At 51.9% G+C, this 27,065-nt stretch overlaps 1 protein-coding gene across 3 annotated transcripts; it reads left to right on the top strand.

Moving 5' to 3' along the window:
* Window positions 1–26,768, top strand: NCAN (neurocan). 3 transcript variants are annotated; one of them, XM_045048843.1, is made up of 15 exons: window positions 1–138; window positions 4,536–4,615; window positions 5,486–5,899; window positions 8,160–8,334; window positions 8,445–8,572; window positions 9,119–9,439; window positions 10,300–10,887; window positions 11,084–12,553; window positions 16,439–16,555; window positions 17,600–17,713; window positions 19,259–19,417; window positions 20,427–20,509; window positions 22,774–22,918; window positions 23,638–23,820; window positions 24,342–26,768. In XM_045048843.1, exons 2-15 carry the CDS (start codon window positions 4,543–4,545, stop codon window positions 24,485–24,487), a joined length of 4,116 nt encoding a protein of 1,371 aa, XP_044904778.1. In that variant the 5' UTR covers window positions 1–138; window positions 4,536–4,542; the 3' UTR covers window positions 24,488–26,768. The 3 variants fall into 3 exon arrangements, 2 of the variants coding, with proteins under 2 accessions (XP_044904778.1, XP_023103595.2); XM_023247827.2 differs by having other exon boundaries at window positions 2–138; window positions 9,119–9,412; XR_006591723.1 differs by lacking the exons at window positions 19,259–19,417; window positions 20,427–20,509; window positions 24,342–26,768 and having other exon boundaries at window positions 23,638–23,774.
* Window positions 26,769–27,065: the final 297 nt, after the last annotated feature.

Below are 27,065 nucleotides of genomic sequence, written 5' to 3' on the forward strand. Positions count from 1 at the left end.
GCCCCTTTATAAGCGCTGAGGCGGCTCTGGGGCGAGCGGAGCGCAGGGCGCAGGGGCTGGACCCGGCGCGAACAAGACAAGCCGGAGCGTCCTTTGTGCCGGGCGACCGCCCCGGGATGCGTCCGAGCTAGGAGTCAGGTGGGGGGTCCGTCGTGGGGAGGGGGCCGCGTTGGGGGAGAGATCCGCGGAATTAGAGACGAGCACGAGATTGGGGAGGGGGCCTGGGATCAGAGAGAAGCCCCCAGAACAGGGAGGGGGGCTGAGAGGGGGAGGGGAGACCCAGGTTAGGAAGAGAACGCAAACTGGAGGGCGCTTGGGAATGTCAGGGGGACTCGGATTTGGGGGTCAATCCTTGGGTTGTCCGGAGAATGCGGAGACGATTCCAAGGTGGGGAGGGGGCCGGGCTGGGGGTGGGTCTCAGAATTGGGGAGGGGGCACTGGGAACCAAGGCTAAGGGAAGACACACCGAGTTTAGAGAGAAGAGGGGGACATCCAGATGCTATATGGGGGGGGGCTCCATAACTGGGCATCCCGGTATCTGAGCTGAGGCACCCAGGATTTTAAGTGGGGATTCCCAATTTGCAGATGAATGGAGGAATCCAGGCTGGACTGCAGCGGGGAAGGGGGCCCTCCAGGTTAGCCTGAGTCCGATGGAAGGGGGGTCTTCCCTGAGTGTGAACAGCAGTGGGGAAGGGGCGCCCTACAGTCTCCCTCTTCTTTTGGCCCAGGTCCTGTCACCACATCCTGATTCAGGGAGGAGGTTCTGGGGCGGGGGGGGGGGGTGCTCCATCCCAAGGTGGTCCTTGTTCTTCCCTTGGACTTGGAGTTGGGGTGGTGTCTCTTCTCCCAGGGAGCACACCGGGTCTCCCAGGTGAATGTTGGGTGTGAGTCCCTAAAACCCCAGTTAGAATCCCTAGGACCCATGAGGGGCACCCAGTCCAAAGAGGGGGGCCGCTCCCAGCACCTCCATATCTGACTGTGTCCTCACAGAGGGACACAGACTCTTGCCTCACCCCTTCAGTTCCATCTGCCCATATGGATGCTTGTGAAAGTCCTGGCTTGGTTTGGGGGCACAGGCACCGGGAAGTAGGGGGCTGGGATCCCGGGCCCAGCCTGGGCAGGAACGACCGACCCCCATTTCTGTGCACGGGGCTTTGTTCCTCTCAGCAGCATTAATGGGAGACAGCCAGGACAAGGAGAGGGTTGGCGCTGGGCCCCAGCGGGGGACGTGGGGGAAGGGCAAGGAGGGAGGGGTGGGCAGATCATGGGACCTCAGAACCCAGCAGCCTCGCTGGCTTGTGGACATTCGCAAATGGAAGGTGCCTCCCCCCCACCCCCCGCCAGAGGCAGGGGCTTTGTGTGTGTGTGTGTGTGTGTGTGTGTGTGTGTGTGTGTGTCTACCCCATGCTGAGAGAGGTTGTGTGTCCATGGGGAGTCTGGGGTCCTCTGTGAGTCTAATGCGACTGAGGTTGTGTCTTTGTCAGGAAACTTGTGGCAGGGGCCACATCACCAGGTGGCAAAATGATGTGTGCCCACCAGTCACCAAGGCCACATTTATCCAGCCTGGTCTGTGCCAGGGGCTGGCATCACCATGTGTGAGTGTCTGTGAGAAACTGTGTCTGACGGTATGGCCTCATCGAGGGGTTTATATGGGGAGGCTCAGACTGTGGGTGTGTGTCTTTGTGCAGAAGACATGCTGCCTGCCTTGTAAGTGCCCATATTGTCTCTCTTTGTTAATGTCACTGTGAATCTGTGTGTGCGCGCGTGTCTCCCAGGCTCTGAGTCTGGGGTTGTGTGGCTGCATGTACAGCAAGGGGCTCCTCTCCATGTGATTGGCAGTGTGGACCCTAAGCATGGGGGTGTGAGATATGGTCTTTGTGCAGAGTTGGGGTGCTAATAGGGGAGATGTTGGGGTTCAGGTCCCCAAAGGGCATCCCGAGATGGTTTACTGAGCCTGGCTTCAGTTCTCCTCTGAGGAGTTCCACGATCATGCCCATACACACAAATATGCCCTGACTCCGAGGCCAGAAACAGACACATGTGCTTACGGCCCCTGCGGAGGGGCACTTGGACCCACACATCCAGAGACCACAGTGGGTCCCCTATGCTCCACGCAGCGCACAGAGCTGCTGCACACCGATGCACACATCCACACATCACAGGGCACAACTTCACATCCTTGCCTGGACACAGCACCCCGACACACACACCCAGGCACACAAAAATGCCTGCTGGCCAACACACCCACATTCAGTGCCCACTGAGACAGGAGGTGGGTCAGAGGGAGGGACAGGGACAGGGACACACACACACACACACACACACACACACCCTCCTTCAGCACCGCCCCTCCTCCAATGCCCCACAGGCCCCTGTTGCATATGCATGAGGCTTATGCATTATTCATGAGGGGGCAAGCCCCAGACAGCTGTGTAAATGCTCACCTCTGGCTGCTCTAGGGAGGAAGTATTTTAAGAGAAGGGGTGTGGGTGTGTGAGGGTGCAAGCGGAGGGAACAGAGTGCCTCTGGGAGGGTATGTGTGTGCGGGGGAGGGTGCACCTGAAACTGTCACTGTGTTGGATCACCTCTGTACATTTGCATGTGTACATGAGGCTTTGTATACAAAAAGCTGATTTTTTAATTTAACATTTCTAGCACCCCAGAAGTCTTTGCTCATCCCATCCTCACCGTAAATGAAGCAACCTGTCTAGGGTCATACAATGTATAGAAAGAGGCAGAGCTTTTTTTTTAATTTTAAATAAATTTGGGGTTTGAACTCATGACCCTGAGATCAAGAGTCACATGCTCCTCCAACTGAGCCAGCCAGGTGCCCCTGAATGTAGTCTGTCCTTTTAACCATACAAAGTGTGTGCGTACGTGTGTGTGTGTGTGTGTGTGTGTGTATGAATTCTGTGAACTCACCCCCTCCTAAGGTCCTCCTCGTCAGGCCTTGTACAGCCATCAGAGGATCCTGCACTTGTTCAGGATTCCAAGGGGGAGAAATGAGGACAGCCGGGAATGGAGGCAGAAGTTGCTGAGGTTTACAGGTTGGTAGTTGGGGGCACCATCCCGAGGTCTGGCCTCTGATCCGCTGTGCAGCCCTAGGCAAACTGCTAGCCCTCTCTGGGTCCCAGGTGAAGCTGTGGTGCCGCTGCCAGAGGAAGACAAGGAGACCAAGTGGGCATGTCATTGCTTTGCCTCCCTAGAGTTCAGCACCACGGATAGGGCCCCGGCTGGCCTCCCAGTAGGGACTCTGGGAGCAGGGAAAGAGCACTGGGAATGGGACCAGCTTTCCTCCACAGCCCCCATGCTGGATGCTATCTACACTCCCCTCCTCAGGGCTATTCTTTTATTGGGGGAGGCTGCAAGAGTTAGATTTTTAGAGGATGCCCTAACTTGCCATCTGTCCCCACCTCCTGAGCCCCAGTGAGGGGAGTGGTACAGAGGGGCTGTGAGGCTTTGGGGAGGGACTATCTCCCCAGAGTTTCTGGTCTCTGGAAGAATGTGAGGCCTGGGAGGGCACGGCTGTGTCCCGGTGCCTGGATTGGGCCTTACAGTTGGCACTCAGTAATTGTCCATTTTATGTCTGAGGGCCACAACCCCTATAGAAGGCTGGACCCACAACTGGAGTTTCTCTGTGGACCTAGGAGGCATCTTTGCCAGGTGGTATGAAGTCAGGAGGAGGGTGGGGTGGGCAGGGGTGAGGCCCCTTCCTCCAGCTGGGACTTGGCAGCTTCTCAAAAATCCCGGAAACCAAGAATAGAATCTTGGCGACAACCAAATCCTGGAATTGAAGCTGAGAATCGTGTCAGTCAGCAAACCCAGATTAAAGGCTGGCTTGGAGGCCAGCCTACTGCGAGGACTGGGGACCTCAGGCTGACTGGGACTGGCTACTGCCCTCCTGGAATCCTAGTCTTATGGGTGAGGCCAACATGAAAGATGGGATTTTGATCTTGGCTGTGTTAAGGTCAATAATAGTAGTAACAACAGCTCAGGGGCACCCGGCTGGCTCAATCAGAAGAGCATGTGGCCCTTGATCTTAGGGTTGTGAGTTCGAGTCCCACGTTGGGCATAGAGATTAAATAAATACATTTTTTAAAAAACAGCTCAAATCTATTCTTTCATGCCAGGCAGTTCTAGGCATTTTGTACATATTGACTGTATTTACCCATCTATTCCTTCCAACTACCTGATGTTATCCCTAGCTAACCTACAAAGAAACTGAGGCACAGAGAAGCTAATCTACTTGTTGAAGGTCACACAGCAAGGAACAGGCAGATAGACAATACCAGGTCTGATTCTCTTTAACACCCTTACTTCTGACTGTGAAACTTCACTGCTGGGATTCTCAAGTCAGTCGGTCCTGGGTTTGGATCCTGGGTTAACCCTTGCTTGCTGACTGTGTGACGTTGAGTGACACGTTAGCCTCTCTGAGTCTGTTTCTAGGTCTGTAGAATGGGGAGACTTGGTCCTTCCACACTAACTGGGTGGGTTGTACTCACCCCCATTCTCCCTCTGTCTCCATCTTTTTCCAGGTCCAGGATGAGGGCCACGTCTGTCTGGGCCTTGGGCCTCCTGATGCTCCAGATGCTGCTGTTTGTGGCTGGGGAACAGAGTGAGTTAGCTTGTGGGGTGGGAGAGGTTGGGTTCTGGGGGACTGACAGGATGGGGCAGCTTTTTAACTCTAGAGCTTTCTCCTGCTGGTTCCCTGGCTTGGTCTGGAGAATAAAATGAGAATAGATGAAAAAGGTCTTTGAATAGTCAAAAGTGAACAAGACACCTGAGAGGTTATTTTTAGTCATTGCCAGCAGAGGCTGGAGGTTCCTGCCTCTCACTGTTTTGCTGAGCTGAGCTGAAGAGAGAGAGAAAAAATGAAAACAGTGCAGAGATTGATTAGTGATGCCTGTCATGGGCGGGGCAATAGACATAAGGTATGTATAACTCTCCCTGGCATCTCCCCAGTGATGGTTAAAAGCCCAGGCACTGGAAATGCCCCCTGATTTGCTCTGTGGTTAGGCAAGTACAATGATGTCTCTGAGACTCAGTTTCCTCAACCCTCCAAAAAGACAGTGAGACATGGCTACTTCTGCCTATGGTTATGAAAATCAAATGAGCTATCGCTATGTATAAAGTGCCCCTGTTATCAAGAAGGTACTCCTCAAACACATTTTCCTCCTAATGGCTGCTTCTTCCTGGACTTTGGGGTTAAGCGACTTTCCCATGACCACACAGTGAGTCAGCGACAGAGTCAAATCCCTGGCAGCCAGGGTCTGGATTTTGAGTGGATGCACCGCTATGAAGGCATGTGACTCCACTTTTGCTCACAGATTGGGGTGCACATCACAGATCTGTTCACTGCATTGTGATATTGTAGGCAACCTAACCTCTCTGGCTTCAGTCTCCTTACCAGTAAAGTGAGAGAAATAGCAGTCTCTGCTGGTCTTTGTCTTTGAGTCAGGTCCTCTTTCCACCTTCTCCACCCCAGGCACACAGGATGCCACTGCTGCTGCCTCTGCTGCCGCCAACAAGGGGCTCCACATGCAGAAGGTGGGGTCGGGGTTGGTTCGGGCTGCGCTGGCAGAGTTAGTGGCCCTGCCCTGTCTCTTCACCCTGCGACCATGGCCAGATGCAGGCCGAGAAGCCCCTCGGATCAAGTGGACCAAGGTGCGGACTGCATCAGGCCAGCGGCAGGACTTGCCTATTCTGGTGGCCAAGGACAATGTGGTTCGAGTGGCCAAGGGCTGGCAGGGACGTGTTTCACTGCCTGCTTACCCCCGGCACCGGGCCAACGCGACGCTACTACTGGGACCACTGAGAGCCAGCGACTCTGGGCTCTACCGCTGCCAGGTGGTGAGGGGCATAGAGGATGAGCAGGACCTCGTGCCCCTGGAGGTGACAGGTCAGTTGAGGACAGGGGAGAGGACAAGGCTGGGAGGGGAGGTGCTGAGCCTGAAGCTCACCCACAGAATGTCACCTTAGAAATCACTCCCTGAACAATGATTCCCTTTCAATTCTTCTGACAAAGTAAAGTCCCAAAGAGAGTCTCCTCCAGTGCTACCCTTTCTTTAATACTTCTCTCTCTTTTAGCTAAGACAAGGCAGCTTCTGGCTCCATCTATTGTGGACCACAGTATTTTATAGGATTTCATAAGCTTTTTTTTAAAGTTTATTTTGAGAGAGAGAGAGAGAGAGAGAGACAATGCAAGTGAGGGGGGGGGGGGACAAAGAGAGAGGGAAAGAGAGAGAATCCCAAACAGGCTCCACACTGTCAGCATAGAGCCCAATGTGGGGCTCCAATCCACAAACTTCGGGATCATGACCTGAGCCGAAATCAAGAGTCAGATGCCTAACGTACTGAGCTGCCAGGCGCCCCTCCTAACCTTATTATAAGTCCCTTTCATGGTTACGTACTTTCACATAAGACAAAGGATATTGACTTTCTGTTTAAAAATAGGAATACAAAGGCACCTGGGTGGCTCAGTCAGTTATGTATCCAACTTTGGCTCAGGTCATGATCTCATGGTTCGTGAGTTCAAGCCCCACATGGGATCTCTGCTGTCCACGTGGAGCCTACTTTGGATCCTCTGTCCCCCTCTGTCTCTGCTCCTTCCCTTCTCATGCTCGCTCTCTCAAAATAAATAAACTTTAAAAAAATAAAATAGGAATACAAATTTCCTTTTACAATAAAATGATTTTTTTTAAATAAGAGTGAGGTTTTCTTTTCATAGCCAACTGAAAATATATATTAAGTAAGTAACAGTCCTCAAATACCTGTTTAACCAACTCCTGTATTAAATTCTTTCTGTTGAAATAGCCAGTGTTTCTCTTTTCCTAACTGATCAAGGTGGACAAAACAAAACAAAACAAAAAGTTTTTTAATTATTAAAGCAAAGTCCTACTAGCACAGGGGTGGCACAGTAGACGCTCCATAGGTAATTGACAAATGACTCAATTGACAAATGAATGGGTTGTTGTGTGTAAAACATCCTGTGGGTTCTTGCTGGGAAGTCGATTTACCTTGACCTATGCTGGCCATGGGCAAATCCCTGAACCACCTGTCCTGGAGCACAGTGTTCTCCCTCCCAACAGTGTCTCACTGCATATTTTATGGGGTCAGCCAACTGTCCCTTTTACACGGCCTCGCTGCTCAAAACTGATACACCTTGAAGAAAACCGATAAGTGATGAAGGAAGTAAAATCTACTTCTGGGATTGTTCAATTCATTCATTCAACTGAACGTGTGTTGAGCACCTACCTACCACATGCTAGTCTGGTGCTGGGAACATAATCATAACTGAGATGCAGCCACTGTCTTCCAGGAGCTCGGAGTTTGATAAAATGGAATCGAATGTTTCATTCCTTTGTCTTGCTCAGCCATTTCTTCCATCCTAAATCAGAATTTGAGTCACAGCGAGCCCATTATTTGTGCTTCCCATCCTGGCTTACAAGTCACCTCCTCTAGGAAGTCTTCTGTGACTCCATTCCCAGGCTGGGCAAGAACGACTTGATCTCCATTGCCACCTGTGCTTTCCCTATCAATACATGTACTTAATTCCTTTGTTTTTGTTTTTGTTTTTAAGATTTTATTTTTAAGTAATCTCCACACCCAACGTGGGGCTTGAACTCACAATCCCAAGATCAAGAGTCATATGCTTACCTTGCTGAGACAGTCAGGCACCCCAGCATGTACTTTATTTTTAAAAGGAAGAATCTCCCTCTTCTCCATGCCTCCTGTCACCTCCAAGGTCTAACCCTAGGCATGAAGAGTGCTATCTTTGGAGTCAGAGCATCCTGGTTATGAATTTTGGCTGTGCCTCATACTGGCTGTGTGGAATGGAACGTGTGCCTCAGCGTCTCTGAGCCTTAGTTTTCTCCTCTGGATATGGGGATAATCACAGTGTTGTTGTAAGATTTCATTGAGATCTTGCTTATAAATGCCTTCTACATGGTAAACATTAGACACATTTTAGCCCTTTATGGTCATCGTTACCAATTTCCTTATTTAAAAATGGGGTCATATCAGTCTGGCATGGTACAGGGCAGCATAGGGGAGCAGGTTTATTATTATCAAACTGGGAGAAGGGGCATTCTGCAAGAAGGAGGTCAGTTCTTGAAGATTGCAGCATAAGTCAGCCCCCTATCCTGGATGTTCCCCAACAGGTGTTGTGTTCCACTACCGGGCAGCCCAGGATCGCTATGCACTGACCTTCGCAGAGGCCCAGGAGGCCTGCCGTCTCAGCTCAGCCACCATTGCAGCCCCACGGCACCTGCAGGCTGCCTTTGAAGATGGCTTTGACAACTGTGACGCCGGGTGGCTCTCTGACCGCACTGTTCGGTGAGGGGGTACACAGGGTTGGGACATGGAGACCTAGCCCCTGGGGAAAGATGGTCGTTGGGGGCCCCAGGCGCACATATTTGAGAGGGACCCCCTCCTTGTCTTGTCAGGTATCCTATCACCCAGTCCCGTCCTGGTTGCTATGGCGACCGTAGCAGCCTTCCAGGGGTGAGGAGCTATGGGAGGCGCGACCCACGGGAACTCTACGATGTGTATTGCTTTGCCCGTGAGCTGGGGGGTAAGTCTGGGGCTGGCAGGACCCCCCACCCTCACTTCCCTGAGTACCTATTACCCTCCCCAGCCCCCATCCCTCCCTAAGTCCTTGCCTAGCTCTCTTAAGTCTCATCCCTCTATAAACCTGCAGCCAATATCTGGGCTCACCCTTCTCTGAGCTTTCCTTCCCTCCCTGTGCCCCTTCCCTCTCTCTGAGGCCCTGTCTCTTCTCTGAGACTCTCCCCCTCCCTGGCCCCTCTCCCTATTCCTACCCTTCTCTTACTCTCTGAGCCCCCTCCCCGCGCCAAGATCCTTCCTTTCTCTGGAGCCCAACACACTCAAAGGCCTGTTACCTCATTTGTAAAAAGAAGCTAAGGCCCTCTTCTTCCTAGCACTGCCTGAGAGGTAAAGACCACAGCGCGGGCGGGGGTGCGCACAGCGGCGGCTATCGCCGCCTTGTTTAGCCACCACCCAAACCCGGCCAGGCTGGAGTTCAGAGTGGGACCCCCTTCCCGGGCTTCAGGGGAGAATTCCCCAGGCCCGCTTGACCTTCGCTCGCGCCTTCCCGCAGGCGAGGTCTTCTATGTGGGCCCGGCCCGCCGCCTGACCCTGGCCGGCGCGCGTGCCCAGTGCCGCCGCCAGGGCGCCGCGCTAGCCTCGGTGGGACAGCTGCACTTGGCCTGGCACGAGGGCCTGGACCAGTGCGACCCGGGCTGGCTAGCCGACGGCAGCGTGCGCTACCCGATCCAGACGCCGCGCCGGCGCTGCGGCGGCCCAACCCCCGGCGTGCGCACAGTCTACCGTTTCGCCAACCGCACTGGCTTCCCGGCGCCCGGAGCGCGCTTCGATGCCTACTGCTTCCGAGGTGCGTGTAAGGTCAAGCCCCTGGAAGGTGCGTCCCCTGGCAGCCACGCCCCAAAGCTATACATCCAGGTCAAGGCCACGCCCCTGGGAATTTTCCTTTCTAGTGGAGGCGGAGCCCAGACAGAGGAGAGACATCCTTGGAAATACGCTCTGAGATAAGCCATGCCCTCGGTGAAGCCCACGCCCCTTTCCCTAGGAGCCCCGCCCTGGGGGTAGGATCGGGGCCCGAAAAGGCCAAACTCTGGCGGGGAAGTTCCGTTGAGAGTGAGCTGTATCTCTTAAGGTCCCTGAAAGACACGCTTCTGAGTGGAGCATATTTTAGCTGGAGCCTTGTGCATAAGCATCCCCGGAGGAGGAAGTGCTGTTCCATTAGCCACGGCCCCAAGGCAAGGCCACACCTCCAGGGACTAGGGATGACCCTAGTCCTTGGAGTGGGACCAAAGTTTCAGAAGCTGGGAACCTGACTCCAAGGACCTAAGACTAATGTGTAAGAGAGAAAAAAATCCCTTTGTAGGAAGGCCACGCTTATTAGGAGCTTCTTCCCCCTGGGGGAGAAGCTATGGTCCAGGTCTGACCTGCCCCCATGAGAATTGGCCACTGCCTGAGCTTTACCCAGGAACCTAGCTGTCTCTTGACCCCTCCCCATGACCAGCTGACTGACCTTGACAGTGGGCCCCAGCCTGAACAGTAGGAGTGTTAACTTCACACCTTCCTCTCTCTGGGTTTAGGGGATCCCAGAAACCACGCAGAGATTTTAGAGACAGAGGGGCACAGAGAAACAGAGAGACACAGACGGTTCACGCTGCAGCATGCTAGAGTGGGGGTAGACTTCAGGCAGAACTTCCTGGCCAACCTTCCTAACACAACCTTTTCGGCTTTCTCCCACAGCTCATCATCCTACACCACCACATGGAGACCCAGAGACCCCCTCATCTGGGGATGAGGGGGAGATTCTGTCGGCAGAAGGGCCTCCAGCCCAAGAAGTGGAACCCAGCACTGGGGAAGAGATGGTCACCCCTGACTTCCAGGAGCCTCTAGTATCCAGTGGGGAAGAAGAGCCTCTGATCTTGGCAGAGAAGCAGGAGTCTCAGGCGACCCGCAGCCCTGCTCCTGGAGGCTTCGTGCTAGCCTCAAGGCCCCCCCGGGAGGCTGAAGAGGTGTGGCCGAGCACAGTGGCCCCCAGCCCTAGCAGCCCCAGCACTGCAGTGGGCGCTCACACGGAGGCGACTCCAACTGGCCCCGTGCCCAGGAGGAGGGGACGCTTTAAAGGGTTGAATGGGCGCCACTTCCAGCAGCAGGAACCCCACCGAGGCCTGGAGGTGGGGCTTGAGGCCAGCACCCAGGCCCTGACCCCAGAGGCTGCTGGGAATCACGTGGAGCCTCTGCTGGTCACAGGAGCCACAGATGCTTCAGGGGATAGCCGGAGCCAAAGCCCTTGGGCTGTGCTGACCAATGAAGTGGATGTGCCTGGAGCTGGTGAGTGGGGTCCAAGGGAGAGGTGGGACCTGCCTGGGGGTCTGAGGAGGACAGGGGAAGAGGTTCCAAACCCCAGCTGGGTCCTTAGGCCTCACCAAGCCTCAGAAACCCCCTCCTCCTTGGGCCTGGGAGCCAACGGGACTCCACAGAAGGAACTGCTGAGAGATTAGAATCACTCTTGTTGATATTGTTGCAGGTTCCCCTGGTGGCAGGAGCCCCCCAGAGCCCTGGCTGTGGCCCCCGACCGTGGCCCCACCCAGCGTCCCAGGCCCCAGCAGCGTTGCTGGCCTGGAACTAGAGGAAGCCAAGGGCCCCAGTGTGAGGCCAGCCGCTCCTGAACTGTCCGGGTCTCCCTCACAGGTCACTGCCCTAGAACCCAACCCCTCAGAGGGTCCCAGCAGTGCCCCCTGGGAGGTATCCCCCATGGTCACTTCCCCAGACTTTCCTGTCATGGCCATGCTTCGTGCCCCCAAACTGTGGCTTCATCCAAACCCGACGCCCCTCCCCACGCAGGCCAACAGTGAGGCCAATAGTGAGGCCGTGGCTTCTGTACCACCCTCCCCTGCCTCAGACACTGAGGCTGTCCCCCAGGACCCTATCTATCCAGAAATGCATTCCTTGCCCCTCTCCTCAGGCCCCACAGGACAGGGTAGAGAGGCCACACCCCCGACAGTCAGCGGCCACAGAGCAGGAAGTGCAATAGCTCCTTTGCAGACAGCCACAGACACACAAGCCAGTCCTAACTCTCCCAGGGCCGACTTGGGAGAAATTGGGGGGACCAGCCCTCCTGGGCCCAGCAAAGCTGAGCACCCCAGATCCAGTCCACAAGCTGCTGTGGACAAGAATATGGCGGAAGATCTCGCCGCCACTGAGACTGCCACCGAGCCCACGGGAGTGAGAGACACCTCGGGGTCTGAGTCTGGGGTCTTCGGCACAGCAGAAAGCCCCACTTTTGGCGCTCAGGCCACCACGGACAAGGCACAGGGCACGTGGCCCTCACTGCACAGTGAAGGGCTGGACTCCCACCCCCCATCTGCACCCTCGGGTGTTTCTAGAGTCCTCTTGATTCCTGGGGTCACCCCAAGTTTGGAGCCTTGGGCCACTATAAATGGAGAAGCCGTGGTGGGGCCCACAGATTCCACGGCCACACTGGCCCCCAGTGATGCTGGTGGGATTTGGGCACCTGGATCCCATGTGGTTGAGGGAGCTGAAAGCCCCACCCTGAGCCCTCGAGTGGCCGTGGATTCAAGCGTAGTGATGTCCCTCATGTCCGTGGACCAAGGGGACAAGGCTGGAGTCCTGGCCATGTCCACAGTGGCCTCCTCGAGCTCCCAACCCCATCCAGAGCCGGAGGGCCAGATGGTGACCCAGGGAATACTGGGAGCCTTGGCCCCTTCACAGGACAGCAGCCCCCCAGGGGAGCCTGTTTTTCCTCCTTGGACACCAACGGCAGCCAGCACGGACAAGCCTGTCTCAGTTTCCTCAGGAGAGCCTACAGTGCCGGGTGACTCTCCCAGCACCCCACTGCCGGCCTCCCTGGGCCCAGAGGAGTTTGAGCTGGAGGTCCTTTCAGGGAGCCCAGGTGTGGAGGGCTTCTGGGAGGAGGCAGCGAGTGGAGAAGAGCCGACCCTGCCAGGGACCCCAGCAAATGGAAGTACAGAGGAGGGTGAGTTCAAAGCTTGTGACCTCATCCAGCCCGCTGTTGTCAGGGCTTGGGGACAGGGGCTGGGGCGCCCAGATCTGGGAGGAAGGATTGTTTTGGGGGGCCTGGGAAGGTTTCTAGCAGGGGATGATGCTGGAGATGGGAGCTCACTAGGCAGAGTTGAATTGCGGAAAGGGTGTTCCTGGAAGAGACCAGGAACCTGGGCTGGAACACCAGCCTGGGCAAAGGCCAGGAGGTGAAGTTGCACCTTAGTTTTGATGCACAGCGAGGGGGGAATAACGAGGCGTTGGGTGGAGTTTGATTTGGGGGATAAATCATGTTCATGTCCACTCTGAGCCAGACGGTGCTGTGCAATACTGGGGTCTGGCCTTCAGTGAAGCCTCAGTCTGGGAAGACAGAGCTGGACACAGGCACCCCGACGCGGGGCTGGAGGGAGGAAGCGTGACAAAGAGGGCTTTCTGTTCAAGTGGGAATTGCAGCTGGGATTCAGTGATGGTGGATCGTCAGGGGGGGCCTCGAGCCACAGGGAAAGTGGGTGCTGGGAAGGGGCAGGAGGGGTGGACATCACCCCCGTTTTATAGAAAGCAAAATAAGGCTTAGGGAGGTATGACTGCCTCCTAGTCAGTGGCCAGTGGCCAGGCTTCAATCAGAGCCCAGGTCTGTGGAAGCCTTAACTGTTCTGTGCTTAGTGGAGTCCAGAGAAAGCCAAATGCCCTGTTTCCCTGGGGCTAGGTCTGCCCACTAGCTCAGCCTGCAAATTTTGGCTTTTTTTTTTTTTTTTTTTTTTGGTCAATTGAGCTTTAAAAAAAAAAAAAGCAGCAGCAGCTAATTAAAAAACACTTATTCTGAGTTGCAAAACACTCTTATTAACACAATTGGTTTTACACTTGCTCCTTTTTTTGAAGGCAAGGTGTAGTGGCAATGCAAATAGCAGATGCAGGGTTTCGTCGCCCACCCTGTCACCTCCGGCCCACCCTGTCACCTCCGGGGCCGTCTCCAGGACTACAGCCTTTTTTCTTAGATGCCCAGGAGGCAAGCAGACCCTGGGCAGGGGCGCAAGCGTCAGTGAAGACTGCATGCTTGGCTTGTTCTAAGCACTTTACTGCAACCAACTTGGTGAATCCTTATGATGTCCTTGTGGAACAAGTTCTAGTAAGATCCTCACTTTACAGATGGAGAGACTGAGGCACAGGGAAGTCAGATGACTTGTGCGGAACCTTGCAGCCCGAGGAGTGTAAATGATAAGATTTGAATCCAGGCCATCTGATAACAGTCTGTCTCAAACACTAGGTCATACAATGCATATTTCATTGGTGTAACAAACAATCGCCTGAGGTCTTGAGGAGGGGGTGAGCTCATCCGGGGAAGGAGCAGAGAAGAGACTGGTGGGCGGGATGGGCAGAGGGAAGGAAGCTCCAAGCCAGAGGAGCTAGAAAGGGGTGAACAGAGAGGTGGGAGGACAACCATATATAGGGGTGCTAAGGAAAGTGCTTTGGGTGGAGCCCCTAAGACTACAGCTGGATTTGTCTTGGACTTTGCTGCTTTCTTGGCTCTAGACTGAAGCCAGCGGCAGCCTGGGTGGAGGGAGGCAGCCAACGCTGGGGGAGACCCAGGCGCCTACCCACCCGCCTGCTTGTAGCAGAAATGCTAATGAAGCCAAAAATAAATGCAGCACCAGTGAGCGACTGAGTCACCGCCAGCCCGTGGGTAGGTGTCAGCAGCTCAGGGCACCTGGCGGGGCTCACGCGTCCCAGCACCCAGCAGCCCCAGGCGTGTGCACACACGTGCAGGGGTGATAGCAGGGACAGATACACCAGCCCCAGGCCCCTCTGGGCCCACCACCCCTGGGACAGGCTCCAACCGCTACAGAAGGGCCAGCAGCTATCTCCATTTCATTCAGTTAATGAGCAATTATTGAGTGCCCGCTGTGTTTCAGGCCCCATTTTGAGACCAGGTCCCTTGTCCTGTGGAAGCTGACATTCTAGGGCAACATTCTAGAACTTTCCCAGTGATGGAAATGTTCTGGAGCTATGCTGTCTAATATGGGAGCAACCAGCCATGTGTGGTTACTGAGCCCTTGAAATGTGGTTAGCGTGACTGAGAAACTGCATTTTTACTTTTATTACATTTGAATTTAAACTTGAATAGCTATATATGGCTGCCGTGTGGAACATCACTGCTCTGGGGGAAGGTGCTGACAAATAATGATGATCTTAGTAAATAAGCAAATTACATTGGAAGTTAGAAAGTGATATGGGCAAAAGAGAAAAATAAACCAAAGGGTGGGGGATGCCCATGGGTGTTTTCTAGTTTTAGAAGGGGGGTCAGAAAGGCCTCTCTAACCAGATGAAACTTGAGCAAGGCTGAAAGGGGGGAGGGAGGAGCCATGCAGAGATCTAGGGGAAGAGCATTCCAGGCAGAGGGAAGAGCCTGTACAAAGGTCCTGAGGCAGACCTCTGCCTGGCATGTAGGAGAACAGCAACCCCAGTATGGCTGGAACAGAATGAGCCAGGGGAAGAGAGGAGGAGGTAGGGCAGGGAGATGTTGGGAAAAAATCACACAGGGTCCCATGGGCTGCAGTGAGGACTTTGGCTTTTCCTCTGAGGGTATTGGGGGAGCCATGGAGGGACCTAGGCAGAGGAGGGACATGATTTAACTCAGGTTTACATAGGCTACCTCTGGCGACTACAGGGAGAACAGAGATCAGACGGTAGAGATCAGACCAGGGAGGAGGCAACTGCTTATTACCATCTTAATATCTTGTGAGGCCTTGGGCCAAGAAACAAATTCAGAAACAAATTCTAGGTTATAGGAGTTGGAGAGGGGGACCTTAAACTGGGCTTCCAGAACAGAGCCTGGGAGGCCAGTCTTGGTTCTTGTACTGTTCTGCTGTGTGGCTTCGAGCCAGGCCCTGCTCTTCTCTGGGCCTTGGTTCTGGTATCTATGCAGTGGAGGATTGGACGCTGCCCTGATAAGGGATGGGGGTTGGCTGGGATAGGATGAGAATTCTCGCTCTGTGCCTTCCAGGCTCCAGGGTGGAGACCACCCACCAAGGCATCGGGGCCTCTGAGATGGGGAGGGGAGACTCAACTGCTTCCAGGGAAGCCCAGCTGAGGGGGGAAATGGTGGGGGAGGGGGACAAGGACACATACTCCTCAATGCTCCCTGAGTGCCAAATCCATACAGAGCAATGCTGAGACCTCTGAAGATGCCTCAAGCTGATATAGACAGAGCTGGACATGGCGTTATGGTCAAGACCGGGAGAGGGATGAACTGTTTTGATTTCTATTTTGTGGATGAGGCAACTGAAATTCAGAGAAGTAATTTGTCCAGGGTCCTTAATGAGTGGCAGAGTCAGGGATTGACCTAACCTCTCTGATTCTAGAGCCCGTGATTATAACTACAATAATCCAGCACCTCCCCAACCACTGCATCAAAAAAGACTGAGCCACCAGAATGAAGGAGGTGATAGTTCTCACTCTTGCTAGTGCTGTTCATACCCTACTTGGGACCTTACCTCCACCTCTGTGCTCCAAGTTGTGAGAAGTGCAGTGGCCATCAGGCCATGTCCAGAAGAGAGGGACAAGTCAGGGAAGCACTTAAATCCATGTTCTGGGAGACTTCCCAAAAGAAGCTTTAGGAAGCCAGTTTCACTACAGTCTGTTTCCATAAGCAGAGTGGCCCGCAGATGCTCTGGGGCAGTTCCTGAAAGGAATAAGCTCCTCATTAGAGGAGAATGCAAGAGGAAACTGACAACCGCAACTGCCTATTGGGAAGTTATAGGAGGGACTCCACAGAGAGGGTTTGGGGGAGTCTTAGGTCTGGATGCCAGGAAGGCAGATGACATGGTGGCCTGCCTCCTCTCTACACTGCCTGTCCATCCTGCAGCCCCCTTGGATCCCTGCGAGAACAACCCTTGCCTGCATGGGGGCACCTGTAAAGCCAACGGCACCATGTACGGCTGTAGCTGTGACCAGGGCTTCGCCGGGGAGAACTGTGAGATTGGTGAGTGCCCCAGACTCAGGATCTGAACCTAGACTTGTTTGGATCAGAACCCTGGGGTCTACCTCAGCAGCCATCCCCATGAGGACTGAGGGATAAAATGCCGGCTTCAGATGCTCCCTTCTCCTCCCCCTTTCTTTGGATCCAGTAACTCAGTCCCAGTTAGGTGAACCAGCACCAAACAGCTGAGCTCTTGTCCTGGGTACCATGGCTCAGGTGTCCTGCCACCCATCACTACCAGGCAGAGATGAGAGGAAAAGACAAATGATAAGGCTCAGATTCCTCCCTGATCCAAGGGGGTTCTTCTTAGCCCCAAAGCCCAACACAGGGAATATGACAAATTAGGAAATTTTAACAATAAATATAAATGACATAAATCTTGAGCCCTGCACATTATTTCATTTCACAACCATACTAATTATAGAATTATAACAATAAATATAAGCAATGTAATTTCGTGAGCTCTTCCATGGACCCTCCACCGACAACCACTCTTGAGGAGGTGCTATTATTATCACCATTTTGCAAAAACGAAAATGAGTCCCAGAGATGGGAAGTGACTTGCCCAAGTCACTCAGGCACAATCTACACAGAAATTGGTTGAATGAGAGCTCAACTGATATCTAGTTCAACTGATTTCTAGCTCCACCTACAAACAGCTTTGTGCCTCTGTGCAAGTCCTTGCAAATGTTATGGAACTCAGTTTCCCCAAGTTCCACATTCTGGTAGGACCCTCCATCTTCAACATTCTAGGAGTCTGTTTGCCAGAGTATAACCTTCACTCTTCTGAAGGCCAGTGGAGCATTCCACACACTGTGGCTCTCAGCTGGCCCAGTGGCATCTGCTCTCATTAATGCTAATTCATGCTAATTGTTTGAGGTTCCACCCCCTTGGCCTCCAGAGTCATTGGGCCATCTGTGCAGACCACCGTTGCTTCACTCAGGTCCAGGATGGATGGTAGGACCATGACCTCATCTTCTGCCTGGTTCCTTGTGGGGACTGGGAGCCAAGGGGAGGCTGACCTCTAACTCAGTCCCACTCCTCCAGATATTGATGACTGTGTCTCCAGCCCATGTGAGAACGGAGGCACCTGCATTGATGAGGTCAACACGTTCGTCTGCCTTTGCCTCCCCAGCTACGGGGGTAGCCTCTGCGAGAAAGGTGAGTCTCTACCGAGACCCCAGAAACAGTACCAAGAGGGGGCTGGTTGCTGGGCCACGTGTTTCTCACATATGCTTCAGGTCTCCATCTTTGTTTCTGTGGCCGTGAGTTGAACAGATGACAAATTGTTGTTTGGGGATAAAATTCACGTAACATAGAATTAACCTTTTTAGAATGTACAACTCAGTGGCATTCCATGCATTCACAATATTGTGCAATCACCACCTCTAGCTATTTCCAAGACATTTTCATCACCCCAAAAAGGAGTCCTATATCTATTAGCACTCACTCCCCATTCCATCTCCCTCAGCCCCTGGTAACCAACCACTAATCTACTTTCTGTCTCAATGGATTTGCTGGTTCTGGATGTTTCATATAAATGAGGTCATGCACTATGTGTCATTTTGTGTCTGCTTTCTTTCACTCAGCATGATGGTTTCCAGATTCATCTACATTATAGTGTGTATCATTGTTTCATTCTTTTTTATGGCTGAATAATATTCCATTGTAAGGAGATATCACATTTTCTTTATCCGGTCATCGCTTGGTGGATATTTAGGTTGTCTCCCCCTTGTGGTTAATATGAATAGTGCCACTATGAACATTCGTGTGTAAGTTTTTGTTTGGACAACGTTTTCCTTTTTTCTCCCCGCATCCTTTTTGGTGTACATTCAGTAGTACAATGGCCGGATCGTATGGCAATTCTGTGTTTAACATTTTGAGGAACTACAAGGCTGTTTTCCACAGTGGCTGCACTATTTTACATCCCTGCCAGCGATGTACAAGTGTTCCAATTTCTCCACATCCTTGCCAACGTTTGTTATTTTCCCTTTTTTAAAAAATTTTTGTTTTAAATGTTTATTTATTTTTGAGACAGAGAGAGACAGAGCATGAACGGGGGAGGGGCAGAGAGAGAGGGAGACACAGAATCCAAAGCAGGCTCCAGGCTCTGAGCTGTCAGCACAGAGCCCTATGCGGGGCTCGAACTCATAGACCGTGAGATCATGACCTGAGCCGGAGTCGGAGGCTCAACCGACTGAGCCACCCAGATGCCCCATTTTTTTTTTTTTAATTCTATCCATCCCAGGGGGTGTGAAATAGTGTCCCATCATGGTTCTGAATCGCGTTTCCTAATGACTAACCATATTGAGCATCTTTTCATGTGTTTATTGGCCATCTGTATATCTTTTGCGGAGAAATGTCTACTTGAGCCTTTTGCCGGGAGAGAAATTTTAGGGCTTCCCAGGTCCACACAGAGGGTGTGGCCAGATCAGAGGAAACATCAGAGTTGGGATGAGAGGGATGGGTGTAATGATCTTCAGTTGAATATCTTCCTGCGACCGAGAAAGAAGTGAATATGGGGGGGAGAGGTAAAAAGGGTGGGGGGACAGAGCCTCAGGAGGATGGGGGGAGGAAGAGGGGTGATCTGGCCCCACAGTGACCTTGGTTTTGGCCTTCTCTCTGGTGCGCTGGCTGTGCTCATGACCAGCAGGGCAGGCCTTGACACAAGGCCAGTCTCCCTCACGCTCCCATCCCACCTCCCAGACACAGAGGGCTGTGACCACGGCTGGCACAAGTTCCAGGGCCACTGCTACCGCTACTTTGCCCATCGACGGGCGTGGGAGGACGCCGAGAGGGACTGCCGCCGCCGAGCGGGCCACCTGACCAGCGTCCACTCACCCGAGGAACACAGCTTCATTAACAGTAGGGACTCTGGAGTGGGCGGGGTGGCCCTTGCAGTCCCTTTGCCAGGGCATCCCCTAGGGTCCTGAAGACACTACCTTTCTGAAGCTGTGTTTATTAATGCTAGCCCTGACCACTTGAATTCATGTGTCCATTTATTCACTTGTTATTTCATACTTCACTTCATTCATTAACTCACCAAATATTTACTGAGTTTCTGCTATGTGCCAGGCACCGTTCCGGGCATTGGGACACAGCAGTGAGTGAGACGCATATTGTCCTGTCTGCAGGGATTGACATTCTTGTAAGGGCTAGAGGCAAACAAGTAAATATCTAATTAAATAAGTCTATACTATAATTTAGCTGGTCCTAAGTGCACTGATGACAAGTAAAACGGAGCCAGGGGAAAGAGGGCAATGAAGAAGCGTCTGTGACGTGGGGGATGAAATGAGGAAGGAGCTCTGCATAAATCTAGAAAAAGAGTGTTGCATCCATTAAATCTGGCATTGATTGATTTATTCATTATCCCTCTGCCACTTGTTCATCCATCCAATGATTCACATTTCCCCCATCCCATCCCCTGTTAATTCTTTCATTTGTTAATTCCCTGGTTCTTTCATTTTTGTTTTTTCCCCTCAATGTAATCAAACATATGCTTATCCTTGAGGGCACTCAGTGACTGACTCCCTCACTAGGTCTCACCCGCCTGCCTGGTCCAGCCTGGCCTGCTGGCCCTCCTATCCCTTACTCTAATTTCTGCAAAACCTGATGAGTCTCTGTTTATTCCTTCCTGTGGCTATTTGTTTAAGCCACTCATCGTGGCAAGACTGGAGCCTAATTCCAGCCCTTTTCATGCCCCTCCCACCCTCATCGGCTTGGGAAGGGGGAGGGGGGACACTGCCTTCAGCCCACACAGAGGCTGGGGGAGGGGCTGGGTCCTCCCCTCCCATACCTTCCACCCCTCCTCCGGCCCACAGCCTAGGCTGGGGGAGGGGTGGGCACCCAGCCCTCAGGATGCCCCACCTCGCAGGCTTTGGGCGTGAAAACACTTGGATCGGCCTGAATGACAGGATCGTGGAGAGGGATTTCCAGTGGACGGACAACACGGGGCTGGTGAGTCGCAGGAGCCAGGCTTGGGTCTCCCTAGAACAATGGGATGTGTATAAGCCGCGTGGGCTCTGTGCTCTGGCCTGACTTTACCCTCTTGTGCAAATCAACCATGAAAGTTCCTCGTGGCTCTGAGATTGGGAAAGGAGCTTCAGCGAAGTTCCAGGTCACCCTTGACTTCCCAGCCCTGTAAACACCCGGCCCACCCAGTGACTGAAGTTATAAACGTAGGACTAGGGCCTGAGGTCTCCTCTTGCTCGCTGCTGGGTCCTCCAGCCTTGGACTTTAAGATAGTCCCATTTCCCTACAGCCCCCTGCCTGACCAGCCTCCCTTATCACTCACCGGGACCCCTGCAGCAGCCCCCCAAGCCCCACCTTCCAAAACACACGCTTGCTACCTACCCTCTAGCCCCTCCACCTGGCAGCCAGGCGGACTTTTTAAAAAATTGGGGTGAAATTCATATAACATAGAATTAACCATTTTAAAGTTTTCTTTTTTTAAAAAAAAATGTTTATTTATTTTGAGAGAGCACACGATTGGGGGAAGAGCAGAGAGAGAGGGAGAGAGAGAGAATCCCAAACAGGCTCCTTGCTGACAGCACGGATGGGGATCGATCTCAGGAACCGAACGATGAGATCATGACCTGAGCCGAAAGCAAGAGTCAGGCACTTAACCGACTGAGCCACCCAGGTGCCCCCTTTGAAACATGTTTTATTTAACTAATCTCTACACCCAGCGTGGGGCTCGAACTCATGGCCTGGAGATCAGGAGTCGCATGCTCTTCCGACTAAGCCAGCCAGGTGCCCCCAAATTAATAATTTTAAAGCGTATAATTCAGTGGCATTTAGTATTTTCACAATGTTGTGCGGCCATCGCCTCCATCTGGTTACAGAACGTGTCCACCCGAAAAGGAAAACCTATACATGGGGACCTTTTCAAAATCATAGATCAGGATTCTCCCTGCTTCAAGTCCTCTCAGGCTCTCTGTTGTTCTCAGGATAAAAATTCACCTCTTCCTGCGGTGAAACACAGTCTGGCGGGCCCACAAAAAGTTAAAGTCAAACACAGAATTGCCACATGACCCAGAAACTTCGCCCCCCGGGTAGATACCCCAAAGAAGAAAGAAGGTCTTTCACTCAGATATTTGTCCACTCGTGTCCACAACAGTACTCGTCACAGTAGCCAAAAGGTGGAAACAACACAAATGACCATCAAAAGATAAATACATGAACAAAATGTGGTCCATCCAGACGATGAATACTATTCAGGTAAAAAGCTGATATGTGCTCCCATGCGGATGAAATTTGAAAACCTGCTCGGTGGAGAAGGCCAGAAGGCCACAGAGTGTATGATTTCGCTTACGTGAAGTATCTAAAATAGGCAAACTCGCAGGGGCAGAACGTGGATCAGTGGTTGCCAGGGGCTGGGGGCAGGGCAGAATGGGGCGCGATCGCCAATAGGGAGAGAGTTTCTGTTTGAAGGGACAAAAAGGTGCTGGGATTAGACAGTGGTGACAATTGCACAACATTGTGGATCTTATTAATGCCAATGAACCGGACACTTAAAAATGGTTAAAATGGTCAGTTCTACGTTATATGTATTTTACCACAGTTTCAAAGCGTCCACCTCCTCGGGCCGCCTGGGTGGCTCAGTTGGTTAAGTATCTGGCTCTTGATCTCAGCTCAGGTCTTGATCTCGGGGTTGTGAGTTCAGGCCCTGCATTGGAGCCTGCTTTAAAATAAAAAAAAAAAAAAAAATCCACCTCCTCTACCGCAAAAACTGGCCCTTGCCCACCCACACTCACCATACCCCAACTCGGTCCAGCAGCTCCAGCCCCACTGGCCTCTGTTCTATTCCTCAAACAGGATAAGCACCGCCCTGCCTCTGGGCCTTTGGGCTAGCTGTTCCCTCTGCTTGGAATTCTGTTCCCTTCCTGCATCATTTCTACCCTTGAGTCTTCAGCTATCCGCTTGTATTCTCCGGGAATCCCTCCTGGACCTTTGCTCAACTATTTATCTCAGAGTGACCTAGGTGGAAAATTAGACTGTCAGGGAGGAAGGAAGCAGGTAGGAGGGCCAAGGAAGAGGGCACTGCAGCCTTGCAGCCAGAGGAGGGGTGACTCCGGGTGCAGTGGAGGCCACCATCCGGCAGAACGGTGCCCGTTGTAGAGATAGAAACACTGAGTCCTTCAAGTTTGAGTAGGCTGGCCAGGGGAGTCCTGCAGTAAGCAGTGACAGAGTCTGAGCCTCTCTGCTCCCTATTCCTGCAGCAATACGAGAACTGGCGGATGAACCAGCCTGACAACTTCTTCGCGGGTGGGGAGGACTGTGTGGTGATGGTTGCACATGAGAGCGGGCGCTGGAACGACGTTCCCTGTAACTACAACCTCCCCTACGTCTGTAAGAAGGGAACAGGTATGCCGATACCCTCCCCACCACTTGCCTCTGCCTTTCACGGGGCCCTTGTTCTCTTTAAATGTGCAAATGCAAGTCAGCCCTGCCCCATTTTCACCACAGTGCTGTGTGAGAGTGCCCATTTTTTCCCCCCCGACCTTTGCCAACTCTGTGTGTTCTCAAATCTTTTGTTCTTTGTTCATCTGGGCGGTGAAAAAATAAGATCTACTTGTTAGGGGAGTTTGCGTGCCTTTAAGGATGAGAATAACCGACTGTTCATAGGTTCATAAGCTATTTGGATGTATTTATTTTCCTGTGACCTGCAAGTTCACCTCCTTTGCATAACGTTCTATAGGTTTGTTGGTCTTATTGATTTGCGAGAGCTCTTTACATATTAAGGGAACACTTATATGCGTTCTCGTGTCCACCTTTCTGTTATACTTTTGTTTATTCTTACTTATGTGTCCGTGACAGTTTTCATGTCCTTTCTTCCTTTCCTTTACTCATATTATTCTTATCTCCCACCTTCATTGCTATCATGGGTAAGGATTAAGAAGGATGGGATGTGTCCAGGAGGTTCCTGCCCCTAAGGATCTCCTGGGTTAGGTAGAGGAGACAGACGCTGTCACTTCAATTGAGTAAAGAGCAGGACCTGCTGATGGGTATAATTATTCCCAAGAAACCAGTTCAGCCCCAGACTTGATGGTCACTTCCCTTACCAGTGGTTTCTCTGTCTCCAGTGCTGTGTGGTCCCCCTCCAGCAGTACAGAATGCCTCACCCATTGGTGCTCGCAAGGCCAAGTATAATGTTCATGCCACTGTACGATACCAATGTGATGAAGGATTTACCCAGCACCATGTGGCCGTCATCCGATGCCGGAGCAATGGCAAGTGGGACCAGCCCCAAATCGTCTGCACCAAACGTAAGTGGCTCTCCCCAGACACCCCAACGCAGGTTTCCAGTTATTTGTAGTCTCCAATTAAAATGTCATATTACTGGGGCGCCTGGGTGGCTCAGTCTGTTGAGCCTCTGACTTCAGCTCAGGTCATGATCCCACAGTTCATGAGTTCGAGCCCCGCGTCAGCCTCTGTGCTGACAGCTCAGAGCCAGGAGCCTGTTTTGGATTCTGTGTCTTCCTCTCTCTCTCTCTCTCTCTCTGCCCCTCCCCCACTTGCGCTCTGTCTCTCTCTCTCAAAAATAAATGAACATTAACAAAAATTTTAGAAGCAAAAAACAAACAAACCAACAAAAAACCCCCATCATATTGCTACACACTTTCATCTGGCTGAATGCCTGATAATGCAGCCTTGCAGATAAATGAGAACTTACCAGCCTGCCTGGTGTTTCCTTCATTTCTCCTTCCCATGAAGAGGTTCGCTATATCAGGCCACCCGCCTCTCACCACCTTTTGCCACTTCCTTGTCCTCCCTCACTTCCCTGCAGCCAGACGGTCCCATCGGATGCGGCGACACCATCACCACCACCAGCACCATCACCAGCATCACCACCATAAATCGCACAAGGAGCGCAGAAAACACAAGAAACACCCAGCAGAGGACTGGGAGAAGGAAGAAGGGAATTTCTGCTGAAGAACCAGGCAAAAGGAAGCACAACCCCTTTCCCACACCTTCCCCGGAGCCTTCACCTGGGGAGACAGAGCCCAGAGAAAAACAAGAGGGTCTGGAAGTCCCTGAGCCCCAAACCACACCCCCCCCGCCTCCACAATCCTTTGTAAAAAGCTCCTCTCTCCTCTTTCTTACATACACAAGGTCCTCTTGGCAGGCATAGCCATGTATCTGAAAAGTCAGTTCTAATCAGGCTGAACTCTGGGACCATCTCCCAGTGAAGGGAAGCACAATCAGCAAAGATCATTCTTTGCATTGGTTAAGTCTTTTGTTGGCAAGGCTGATTACCAGTTGTTGAAATAAGGCTTTGATGAAGGTGCAAGAGTGTATGTTTGGGTTCACACTAAGGAATTGCTTTTCACACCAGAAGATCAGGCTTAGTAAACTGTCAGATGTGCAGGTTTACTAAATGCAGGCTGAAGCTTTTAGTTAAGGTCATTGGCTTTGGGAATAGAAAACTCCATAGAAGCACACTGCTTGAACTTGACAGCTGTCTTCCTTCACCCTGGACTTCAGCGCAAGTTCCTTCTCTGGTCTTGGTGGATAAATGGAGTATGGAACTCCTATGTACTGAATTTTAGGAATGTTTTTAGAATAACCTCCTTCTGTGCCCTCAGAGTTAGGGGTCAGAATAGTCAGAGCAATATACGGGAATAGAAGGAAGGTGTATTGCTTACCCTCCCAGGTCTAGTCCAGTGCTGAGATTTGGTGGTTCTGTACGTGTGGTGAATCTCTCTCACACAAACAGATGAGAGGATGTTTAGGGCTTGATGAGCCCAGATTTCTTCCCCCTCCATCTCTCAGGGAGACAAAGAACCTCCTTCCTGGATCAAGGAGGTGCCAAGTTTTCTAGCTCAGTGCCCATCCCCGTCCCTCCAGAGACATTGGTAGTGCCCCTGCCCTGGGTCCTGCCCCCACTCTTGCCCCATCCCTGTCTTCATTCATTGCCTGGTGGACTAGAAATGCTTAAAACTTGAAGTAGTAACATCTTCCTGCGGTCATGTTGTAGAGAAATGCACAGTGTTAAAAACTGAAATACACACACACACACACACACACACACACACACACACACATAGAGACACACACATTTTTTCTCATTGCTTTTTAAAAATCTTTTAAGTGGGAAAGCACTGACTAAATCTGTTCCCCCAATTGGCAACCTGTAAAATAGTTCTCCAAGCCAGAGGCCAGGATTCAGCTCCTTGATCTCTGGCAGGGAAAACCCCCATGGTATCCTTCATGTTTTGTCCCCTCTGAACTCCTCTCCTCTGGGAAAAGTCTGTGGATCTGTGTTAAAAATTACAGTGGGGAATGGCCCTCTGCAAGAAAGAAAAATAAGAAAGTAGATGGTCCAAGGGTTCAGTAGAGAAAGAAATGTGTTGATTGAGCCTATATTCCTCCTGGGAAGGAATAATCATAGCCGACAACTATGGAGTCTATACTGTGCTAAGGACTCCCACACTATCTCCTTGAATCTTCTCAACAGCCCAGTGATTTTGGAACTATTATTTCCCCATTTTACACATAACAAGACTGAGGCTCAGAGAAGAGAAAGGCACTGGTTTGAATCCACAGCCAAGACAGGAGAAAGGATTTGGTCCTTCATCTGTCTGATTCCAAACATCGCTTTTACTTTGGGGGAATGGACTGAAGCATAATTATACTCTCTCATATGCACAGGCAGATTTAGGAAAAGATTGAGAAGTGCAAACTAGACCCTTATCCTTGACCATGGTCTTCAGTCTTCCCCGCTATAGACATTATCTCCTGCTCCACCTTATAGTTATAGAGAAAGCCCAGGGATGTACATTTGCCTTCTTGCTTTGATAATTTTTTTTTGCTTTTAAAAATATAATAACACATCTTCAATAATTCATGTCATAAAATAATTTTCCTTTGGGGGTGGTGCTTGGGGGTGCAACTTTTTTTTAGGGGGGGGCTTGGTTTATGCTCCCTGCCCTTGGCCCCCTTAGTCCCTTGCTCGGCCTCCACCCAGCTCCCTGGTGGGAGGGGGCTATGGTCTTTTCTAAAGTGGGTGGTTTGTCTTTTAGTCTTTCCCTTTGGGATGTGCGTGTGTTTGCGTGTGCCGCGTGCGTGGCATGCGTGTGAGTGTGTGCGCGCGTGAACAGCTTCGGGTTCTGCTGGTTTTGCTGTGAGCTGCAGTGTTCTGTGGGTCTGTGGTATCTGACACTGTGGATATTAATGTACTTCTTGGACATTTTAATAAAATTTTTTAACAGTTCCACCTGCCTGTCGCCTCCTGAGACCTTTCTTCATTGATTTACTCAGCAACTACTTGCTGAGCAGGTATTATAAGCCAGGTACTGTGCTGGGTGCTGGGGAGATAATGGTGAACAAGACAGACATGCCCCCGGGAGGTGGTCAAGAAAGGCTTCCAAGAGGAGGCGGATGGGATCTAACGGAGGAGTAGTGTTAACTAGATGAGGAGTGGAAAGAAAGGAAGACACTTTCAGGCAGAAGAAAGAGGCAAATATCCTCTTCCAGAAGGGACATGGGCTATTTGAGAAACAGCAAGGAA

The sequence above is a fragment of the Felis catus genome, chromosome A2 (assembly GCF_018350175.1).
Source record: "Felis catus isolate Fca126 chromosome A2, F.catus_Fca126_mat1.0, whole genome shotgun sequence".
Taxonomy (NCBI): domain Eukaryota; kingdom Metazoa; phylum Chordata; class Mammalia; order Carnivora; family Felidae; genus Felis; species Felis catus.